At 42.7% G+C, this 10454-nt stretch overlaps 1 protein-coding gene across 1 annotated transcript in view; it reads right to left on the reverse strand.

The window, feature by feature from the left end:
- Nucleotides 1-5647, reverse strand: part of HSD17B12 (hydroxysteroid 17-beta dehydrogenase 12) — a 169452-nt gene extending 163805 nt beyond the window's left edge. The window contains exon 1 of the mRNA XM_060104367.1: nucleotides 5384-5647. Within this exon, the coding sequence (XP_059960350.1) occupies nucleotides 5384-5543 (160 nt within the window). The 5' untranslated portion in view covers nucleotides 5544-5647. The remainder of the gene's footprint in view (nucleotides 1-5383) is intronic.
- Between the last annotated feature and the right edge of the window lie 4807 nt (nucleotides 5648-10454).

Consider the following 10454-nt stretch of genomic DNA (forward strand, 5'->3'; position numbering starts at 1 on the left):
AAATTACGCACCACACCTGATTTTGAGAATCTGATTCTTGGAGCTTGGCTAAGCAGAGCCAGCTTTGACGAATGGCTTTTCCACAGAAGAACCCCACCACCCCAAACCCTTTTTAAGTTCTCACTGTCTACTGAATTAGGAAAACCTTGCAATACTACAGAGCCAAATGAGTTCCATCAGCTTTGGAAAATCTCAGGGATCTGCTAATGAAGATGTGCAGAGGGCAAAATGCAGAGGAGAAGACCCTTTGCAAAATCTAACTCAGTCCACAGAATGGAATATTTTTGTTGTTGTTGTTGTTGTTGTTAAACTTCATACTTTATTTGGATTTCATTAGTTTTCCTTTTTTCTTTTTTTTAATTAATTTTTATTGGAGTATAGTTTGCTTTATAATGTGTTAGTTTCTGTTGTATAGAAAAGTGAATCAGCTATACATATACATATATTCCCTCTTTTTTGGATTTCCTTCCCCACAGAATGGAATATTAATCAGCAATTAAAAAAAAAAAAAGGGCTTCCCTGGTGGCACAGTGGTTGAGAGTCCGCCTGCCAATGCAGGGGACACGGGTTCGTACCCCGGTCCGGGAAGATCCCACATGCCGCGGAGCGGCTGGGCCCATGAGCCATGGCCGCTGGGCCTGCGAGACCGGAGCCTGTGCTCTGCAACGGGAGAGGCCACGACAGTGAGAGGCTCGCGTACCACCCCCCCCCCAAAAAAAAAATGAAGCCACTGAAACATGCCACAACATGAAGGAACCTTGAAAACACTGTGCTAAATCAAAGAAGCCAGCCACCAAAAACTTCACATTATCTCATTCCATTTACATGAAATATCCAGAATAGGGAAATGTATATAGACAGAAAGACTAGGGCTCGAGAGGGTGGGAATGAGGGAGTGACAGCTAATAGGTACAGGGTTTCTTTTAAGGAAGGTGAAAATGTTCTAAAATTAGGTTATAATGATGGTTGTGCAACCCTGTGAATATAATAAAAACCTTGACTTGTGCACTTTAAAATGGGTAAGCTGTATGGTATATGAGTTATATCTCAATAAAGCTATTTTTAAAATCTAACTCATTAACTGATTAGTGGATTCTTCATTCTTTGCTGCCTGGAGCTATATCCTCTCCTTTAGAAACTAAGAGCTCAGAGTTGCACCTATCACCTCCACTTTATTTATTTATTTATTTTTTAAAAGATTATTTATTTATCTGGCTGCGTTGGGTCTTCGTTGCTGTGCGCAGGCTTTCTCTAGTTGTGGCGAGCGGGGGCTACTCTTCGTGGCGGTGCACGGGCTTCTCATTGTGGTGGCTTCTCTTTGTTGCAGAGCACGGGCTCTAAGCGTGCTGGCTTCAGTAGTTGCAGCACATGGGCTCAGTAGTTGTGGCTCACGGGCTCTAGAGCACAGGCTCAGCAGTTGTGGCATACGGGCTTAGTTGCTCCGTGGCATGTGGGATCTTCCTGGACCAGGGCTTGAACCCGTGTCCCCTGCATTGGCAGGCGGATTCTTAACCACTACGCCACCAAGGAAGTCCCCACTTTATTTCTACATCAATCATTTTAGGTGAACTCCAATGATGGAAACTTGCTCAAATAAATGCAAAATGTGTCTACGCTCAAACCAAATTCTACAGATTACATTCTCTGTTGCTCCACAGCAAGGACTATTCTCCTCTTAGCACAAACTGACCACCTTTGTTAGCAATCTTCTTTTCATTACTTGCTACAGTGACCTTCAAACAACTTGAAGCTCCACTTTCACAGGATCTCTTTGCTCTTGGAAGAGATACAGAAAGTATCACATGACAATGGCAGGCAAGAGAGCCTTACCTCCTAAATTGGCTAAACCCACCGGCTAGGGACCTAGTGAAATCAGCGTAATTCACTTAAGTGGGGCTGTTACTGGAGAGAACTAGGGAAGGAATGACCCAGCTCTTGATTAGAAGATGAAGGAGATAAATTAGAGGATGGGCCATGTAATGGATGGTCTTAAAAACCTACAAGACTAAGCAATCTGTGGTCTGGAATATTTTTACAGATTGCAAAGCACAACTGTATTTCAGGGATTTTCCAAGGTTTTTGTGGGTTTTTTTAAAATGTCTAGAAGAGCTTATATCTGATCAATATGCCAGTTACTGTGGGAAAAGACAAAAAATGAGGACCCACAGTCCCTGCCTCACAGATTCTAAAATCTGAGGGGGAGAAATTAAACATACTCACACACAGAGACTTAAGAATAACAAGTATAAAAATATACTACCAACTCAACACACTTTATTATGTAATACTTGAAATAATTGGTTATGGAGAGGAAGACGTTAAATAAACATCAGTATTCGAAACTAGGCAATGCCTCCCTAATGACACCAAGGTGCCCTAAAACCGAGTTCCCTTATTGAGTTTATGATTAATCTCTCTACCCAAAACTTTATTCCTTCTCTGGTCCCCTCTGACCTCAATCCTGTGCTAACTGAACACTAATCAACCAGTCAGATGACTGAAACTGCCACTGTCCATATAACATCATTAATGTACTAAAACTGCTGTTGTCAATGACATCATTAACGTATAAACTCAGGTTGTTTCTCCACTACAAGATGAGCTCACAGACCCCTGAGCCATGGACCACCTGGCCTGGGAATCATAAACCAGAGACACCCTCACTCCCAAAACTATGATTAGGAAATGTCACAGAAATGTCCCTAGATGATGATTAACCCCAGCCTCTCTGTTCTTTCCCGTAAAAAACAAAAACAAAAAACAAAAAAAAACCCAGAACCTTAAACTCAAAGACCAAGTTGAAGTGGATCTGAGGCTTGTCTCCCACTCCCTTGCTTGGTGCCCTGCAAATAAACCCTTACTTTGCTGCAAACACTTACTGTCAAGAGTTCGGCTTTCAGGGCCTCCCTGGTGGCGCAGTGGTTAAGAGTCCGCCTGCCGATGCAGGGGATACGGGTTCGTGCCCCGGTCTGGGAGGATCCCATATGCCGCGGAGCGGCTGGGCCCGTGAGCCATGGCCGCTGGGCCTGCGCATCCGGAGCCTGTGCTCCGCAACGGGAGAGGCCACAACAGTGAGAGGCCCACATACCGCAAAAAGAAAAAAAAAAAAAAAAAGAGTTCGGCTTTCAGCACCACAGGCACAAGAGCCCTTGCCTGGTTACACTAATAACTGGTTGAACAAATTACCTATTTTTAATCACAATTTAACCCTAATTATTCAAGTGTCATCTCTGCTGGTTTGTTTTTCAAATTATTTCAGTTTTTCAAAGATTCCCTGAATTTGGAGAGATAAAGGAAGACGTATCTTCTTTTAAGATCCAGGCCCCCACATGTAAGTAATGTTAAAAATAACAACTTCATTATTTCTTCTACTTAAGTACTTAAAAAAGACAGTTTTCCCAACAAATGAATTGGACAACATTTCACTTTATGATACTATGATCCTCTCTGTTATATCCCAGTGTTCTAGTTCAAATTTCATTTCCAAATCTTTTAAACACTGCCCTTAATTTATGAAACATCCTTCCTCTGGGGCCAAATCTTTTCAATATAAATAATACTTATGAAATGACAATGTCATATCACTTGACTTTTTACTATGGATTCATATACAAATGACTTGGTCTCTTTGAGTTATTAGCCACTATGGTCAATTTTAGATCGTTAAAAAAAAAAGTTATTACCATAAGTCTTTGCTTACAAATTACAAAACTTATTCATCTTGATATATGATCTCCTAAGGCACTAGAGTCTTGTTCAAAAGTCAACATGCGGACTTCCCTGGTAGCGCAGTAGTTAGGAATCCACCTGCCAATGCAGAAGACATGGGGTCAAGCCCTGGTCCAGGAAGATCCCACATGCGTCGGAGCAGCTAAGCCCACGTGCCACAACTACTGAAGCCCGCACACCTGGAGCCCGTGCTCCCCAACAAGAGAGGCCCCAGCAATGAGAAGACTGTGCACCGCAACGAAGAGTAGCCCTGCTCACCACAACTAGAGAAAGCCCGCGCACAGCAATGAAGACCCAACACAGCCTAAATAAATAAATAAATAAAACCTTCATTTAAAAAAAAGTCAAAAAGCAAGTTTTCCAAACTGACAACCAAGAATTTGGGCTTATCAACCGTGAAATTACAATCTTGATTATAATCAAGCTGAGCACACTTCACTTGCTTTTTCAACGATCAAAAACAATTAAGTGACTTTTTAAAATAAGTATTATGTTAATAGCTGCTTCACATATTCATTCCTACTTGAGATGTTTTCTCCTTTTGTTGCTGTTCCAAAATGTTAATTTATTATGTTTTTCCTACTAAGTTGTTGAAATGTTTTTGAGTGAATAAAGTTAAGAATATGGAGTAACATTACTTGTGTACCTTATTTGAGCCTAGTCTGAAAGCAACCCCTAACCACCCCAAAATTCAATAAAATGCTTTGTGAAGTGAACATTCAATTATAAAACAGCAGAATGAATAATCACATCGGAGAACGGCATATCACTCGGTTTCAAAAAAAAAAACTAAAAGAAACAAAAAAATAAGGAAAGAAAATCAACAAAAAAAGCAGAAAAAGAAAAACAGTAAGCGCAAAACTTTCCTCAGATGTTTCCCAACTTCTCCAATCTGACCTTTCTCCTCCATCTTCAAAATCCCAAGACTAGATGGAACAAGACCTGTTTGTTTAGCTCATTCTTTCTGGGAATACTTTTTCCTGCAAATGTCCTTCTGCAGAAAGTATTTCCGATTTCTACATGAAGAGTACTGTTTTGCAGAAGCAATAATTCTTGCTACTCATTAGGACTCCAGAACAGTTTACCAATTTTTTTTTGTAAATTACCTGAACTAGGCCGAATCCAAGGTTCCAAAGAGCAGAAAGTCTTCTGAAATTCTATGTCCTCTTCCTCCACCCTCGCCCCCCAAAAGGCAACAGAATGCTTTTCATCCTGAGCACAGGGCCAGTATTCAAGCCAAAGACTTTGTTTTAAAAACACTCATAAGGGGTGAGCCAAGGTGCGTAGAGTGCGACTAAGGAAGCAAGCAGCAAGGCGACTAACTCCGTGAACCCAGAACGGCTTAAAGGTCACAAGACCCAGGGAGTTCAGGCCAGATTTCTCCTGCGCCCACCAAGAGGCACTTTAGATTCGCTGACTTAAGCCAGCAATGTATTTAGTATTTAAAAACTCTACAAGTCTAAGCAAGCCAGAAAATGGCTTAAGGGACAGGCGGGTATGCGGGACGCAGGAGTCTCAGAATGGAGGAGAGGGGAGCTGGGGACGGGAAGGCCAAGCGCTGGGCCCAGAAGTGGCCAGCGCGTTCCAGGCCCGGTCGGGAGCCGCGCGAGCCGCAGCAGGAGCGAGGAGGCCGGCGGCCCTGGATTCGACTCACCTGCCCATTCACCGAGCCCCGGTCCGACCCCCGCCTCGTGACCCAAACCCCAGACCCGAAGGGCCGTGAAGAGCGAGCACGAGATGCGCAGGGCCAGGTAGGCCACGGTGCCCGCGCCCACCCAGTACAGGAAGCCGGCGGCAGGCAGAGCGCTCTCCATGGCTTTCGAACAAGCCTCACTACCTTCGTGAATGGAAAAAACAAACGAATGAATGCAGGAAGATGCGCTGGCCGTGAAGATGAGAACTACCGTAATAGGCGCTGCTCCTACACAGCTTTAGGCCTAAACCCCGCCCATGGCACCACATCCGTGCCGCCATTGGTGATCTATCTTTCTCTCTGCATGTAGTGCGTCGGTCATTGGCTGACCCTAGTTTCACTGCCCCGCCCACGACCCCCCTTGCTCTCACCGAGCCGCGTTTCCGTTCTAAGGCTGTGGATCGCTCACCTGCCAATCAAACTTCAGTCCCGCCCAACGTGTCCCCACGCCCCCAGGATTCAGCCAGAGGGTTGCAAGTCTCACCGCCGCCAAATCGCCCAGGTCTCTCATTGGCTGGAGTAGGCCTCGCGATTACCGAAGGTTGTGCTCCGATTGGCCAATCAGACCCAGTCTGGTTTGAGCTTGGGTTTGGGGAGGGAATGGGGTCAGAGACACCGGTAGTGAATGGGAAGATTGTGGTAAGAAGTGGACGTGGAGCCATGGTTTTATTTTCACATCTTTGTTAAATGTGCTGTCGTTGTTCCCGTAAGCTTTTCCGAATAAAGGTTTGCATCTCCTGTTTCTGTGCCGTCCCCACGACACACCTTCGCTCCGGTTACACAGCCTTATGGAGGGCCTTCTAAATGCCAGGCGTCCCTCCCGCGCGGAGCATTAAATAACATAGTTCCCAATGTCTTGGAGTTCAAGGCAAATAACTTCATGGCTTCAAATGACTATAATACGCAATGGCATAAGAGCTATAAAATGAAAGATACATTATGGGAATACAGCTTGATGAACAGTTAGATGCGGGAAGGGCTCCATGCTTTAACTGGACTTAAAGGACTATAGAGATTTTTCTTTTACTTTCCTTTTGTATTTTCTTTTGGTGGGGGGCGCGGGGGAGTGGTGAGACGGTACAAAAGTGCACAGTCCAAGTACAGATATGAAAACCACCTCAGCAAAGTTCCAGAGGAGTAGGACCACAAGGTAAATTTAAGAAATTGTGTAATGCGATACAGTGCTTCACACGTATTCCCTCATCCTCCCATCAAGAGTTTTTGTTTCTTTTTCTGACAGGGATTTGGGAATCATATAAGATACCTAATATTTTTTCTTAGCCAGTAGGGGCTGCTGATTCAAGACTTGAGAGTTTTCTTAAAAGGCAGAGACTTAAGGGTAATAATTCTAAGGGTCAACATTTCAACACATCTTGAAGCTAAAGTCATAATTTTATAATATTTACTTTAAGAGCCTTATCTCTCCCTGCCCAACCCCCTCTCTCCTCCTCTTATAGGATTAATTAGATATAACCTCTTACGGGATTATATATTATTTCTCCACTCCCTCTTATAGGATTAATTAATGTTCTTCATAAACTGTCAGTTGTCCAGCAGAATTCAGCCATGTGAGTTGAGCTGGCACCATATTTTGTTTTAATTGAATTTGATATCTTTGGCTGGGGCTGCCTGTCCAATTCAACTGAAGTCTCACCACTCCTCTCCCTCCACCTCACCTTCCTCCTCTCTCTCTTGTCAAAGCCTTTGCCTACAGTACAGCCCCAAATTTATATATCCCAATTCATCACTGCTCACCAAAAAAGGGCCATCCAGATATTCAATCCCATTCTTCTTAGAATAGGGTGGAAGGAGGGGGAAAGAGTTACATAAACTAAAAATACATATTTTGTTGCATTTGTATGTATGTACTGTATGCTTATATAGCTCACACTACAATTTATGATTATTGGGAACACTATGCTGTGAATCCATAGGACCTAGAGTAGTACCTGGAACTTAGAGACACTCAAATATCTAACAGGTAAGTAGAAGTAAAGATTCATTCATTCAACAAACACTATTCTGGGAATTCCCTGGCGGTCCAGTGGTTAGGACTCTGCACTTTCACTGCCAAGGGCCCAGGTTCAGTCCCTGGTCAGGGAACTAAGATCCTGCAAGCCTCCCAGCACAGCCAAAAATATATATATTATTCTGCTCTAATTATGTACCAGTAACTGAACTCGGTACTAGGTATACAATAGTGAAAAAAATGGTCAATTCTTAATCCTCATCCTATTTTATCATTCAACAGTGGGTGGCCACTGTTTTCCTCACCAGCTGCTGCTTCCCAGAGTCCTTTGCTGGTCCTTGCTCTTGATGACCCTTAAATGATGCAATGCCCTTGGGCTTAGACCCCAGCTCTCTTTACTTCTCTACATTTTATCTAGTCCCTTTTTTTTTTTTGCTTGTTTATTTGTTTTTGTTTGTTTGATCTTGGCCATACCACGCAGCTTGCAGGATCTCAGTTCCCTGACCAAGGACTGAACCTGGGCCGTGGCAGTGAAAGTACCGAATCCTAACCACTATACCACCAGGGAACTACCATAGTCCCTTGTTTTTAAACATCAACTGTAAGTGGATAATTTCCAAATGTCTCTAGCCAGACCAGAGTGTGTATACACACACATACACACACACACACACACACACACACACACATCTCCACCTGCCTACCCAACATCTCCACTCAGATGTACAATAAAAATACACATCTCAAATTTAACATTCAAAACAGAACTCTACTCCGACCATACACACACCCCTCCCTTCCCCTGTTAAAGTCACCACTATATACCCACTTCTGAAAGCCCAAAATCTAGGGGTCAACCTTGATTTGATTTTTTGCCTTTCCATTGCATTCCAGTATCCAATTCTTCAGCAAGTCTTTCATTCTACCTCCAAAATATCCCTTGACAGACCACTTCCCCCACTTCTGCGCCTACCAACCTAATCCAAATGACAAGTACTCCTTACCTGGAATATGGCAATAGCCTCCTAACTCGTCCCCCGAAGACTGTCTTGGAGTTCGTTCTCCATGAAGCAACTAGAATTTTTTTTTCCAGTACCTGCTTAATGCAGAAATACAAAAGCCTGGCCCACTTATCTCAATTAAAAACACCTCTGAAGGGCCAACCTAGCTTCAGAGCTCCCTGTGGAAATGGCTGAGGCCTCTATTACTGCTGCATTGAAGCTCAGCTTCTCCCTCAGCTTGATCCTGCTTCCCTCATTCTCTTACTGATGTTGTTCCCCAGAGTACTCCATAAATAAGTCCCCTGCAAGCAAATCTCAATCTTAGAGTCTATTTCCCGGGAAACCTGACTGTTGTAGGTTGAACTATGTTCCCACAAAAGATATGTTGAAGTCCCTGGCATTCCATAAGTAATGGTCCCTATGGTCACCTATGAATGTGACCTTCTTCGCAAGTAAGGTATTTACAGATGTAATCAAATTAAGATGAGGTCATACAGGATTAGAGTGGGCCTTACATCCAGTGACTGTCCTTATAAAGAGTAGGAGATGTGAAACACACAGAAAGACAGAAGAAAGAAGGCCATGTGAGGGAAAGAATATAGTAATGCAGCTACAAGACAAAGAATGCTAAGGATTGTTGACAACCCCCAAAAGCTAGGAAGAAGGCTCTTTGCTAGAGCCTTCAGAGTGAGCATGGCCCTGCCAATACCTTGATTTAGGACTTTTAGCCTCCAGAACTGTGAAAGAACAAATTTCCATTCTCTAAATCTACCCAGCTTTTGTCAATGTGTTACAGCAGCCCAAGGAAACTCATACATAGACTTAAGACCTACATTTGGGTAGTCTTCTGGGACTTGCTTTTTTTTTACTGGACATCATGTTTCTAAGAATTATTCATGCTGTTTACTGTAGCTGTAACTCTCCATTTTTTTCCCTCAATATCAATGGCAATATCTCATCAGAGACATAGTAATAATACATATGTGAAAAACTTTATTCTTTCTACAATGATTATTCCTCTGTTTGAGGACATAGTCTTATTGTTTGTTCCTTTATTTCACATTTTTGAGAAAAATTCTATATAAATCTTAAAATTCATTACATATCTATCTTTGTACATATATGTATGTGTTAGGCAGAATAATGATGCCCCCCAAAGATTCACATCCTAACCACTGGAACCTGTGAATATTATATGACAACATATTATGATGATACAATTAAGTTAAGGATTTTCAGATGAGGGGATTATTCACGTGAGCCTAATATAATCACCCGGGCTCTTAACATTAGAGAATCTTTCCCAGCTTTGGTCAGAAAGGGAGATGTGACTATGGACGAATGGTCAGAGAGATGCAATGATGCTGGCTTTGAAGATGTAGGAAGGGGTCCACGAGCCAAAGAATGTGGGCAGCCTCTAGAAGCTGAAAAAGGCAAGGAAAAAAACTCTTCCCTAGAACCTCCAAAACGAAAATTTTGATTTTAGTCCAGTAAGTCCCATGTTGTAATTCTAAGTGTGTGTTGCTTAAAGCCACCAATTTGTAGTAATTTGTAATATCGACAGTAGGAAACTAATGCTGTGTGTGTGTGTGTGTGTGTGTGCCCTAAAGAAGCATACCTGGTTCTGGCCCCTGCCCTCCTCTCTTGTTCACTACACATAAGCGATAAGGTCCTTCTCTACAGTCCTCAAAAGCACAGAGATCCATACTGCACCAACCATACTTTAAGCACCATAAAGTTCTGTTTGTCTTAGTCACTAGTATAGCCCTGCTATACATATAATAGGCTCTCAATAAGTATCCATTAAATGATCGAATGGATTATTTTTGTAGAAGGAAAAGTGTAAAAGTTAGTGGCAGGGAGCAATAACTTCCAGTTGAAAAGTAAAATCAGTCACAATTTTTAAATTATATAGCTCATCTGTTGGTTCTACTTTTCTTAAGTTATAACTCACCGATTTTTCCTTTATAAAACCAACCACTTCTGACTGACTGGTTATAAATTGGAGGTTCCTACTGAAACAGGAGGGAAGGGGGCAGGGCACAGCCTTTAAAAGAATGAC

Source organism: Mesoplodon densirostris, chromosome 7 (assembly GCF_025265405.1).
Source record: "Mesoplodon densirostris isolate mMesDen1 chromosome 7, mMesDen1 primary haplotype, whole genome shotgun sequence".
NCBI classification, from domain to species: domain Eukaryota; kingdom Metazoa; phylum Chordata; class Mammalia; order Artiodactyla; family Ziphiidae; genus Mesoplodon; species Mesoplodon densirostris.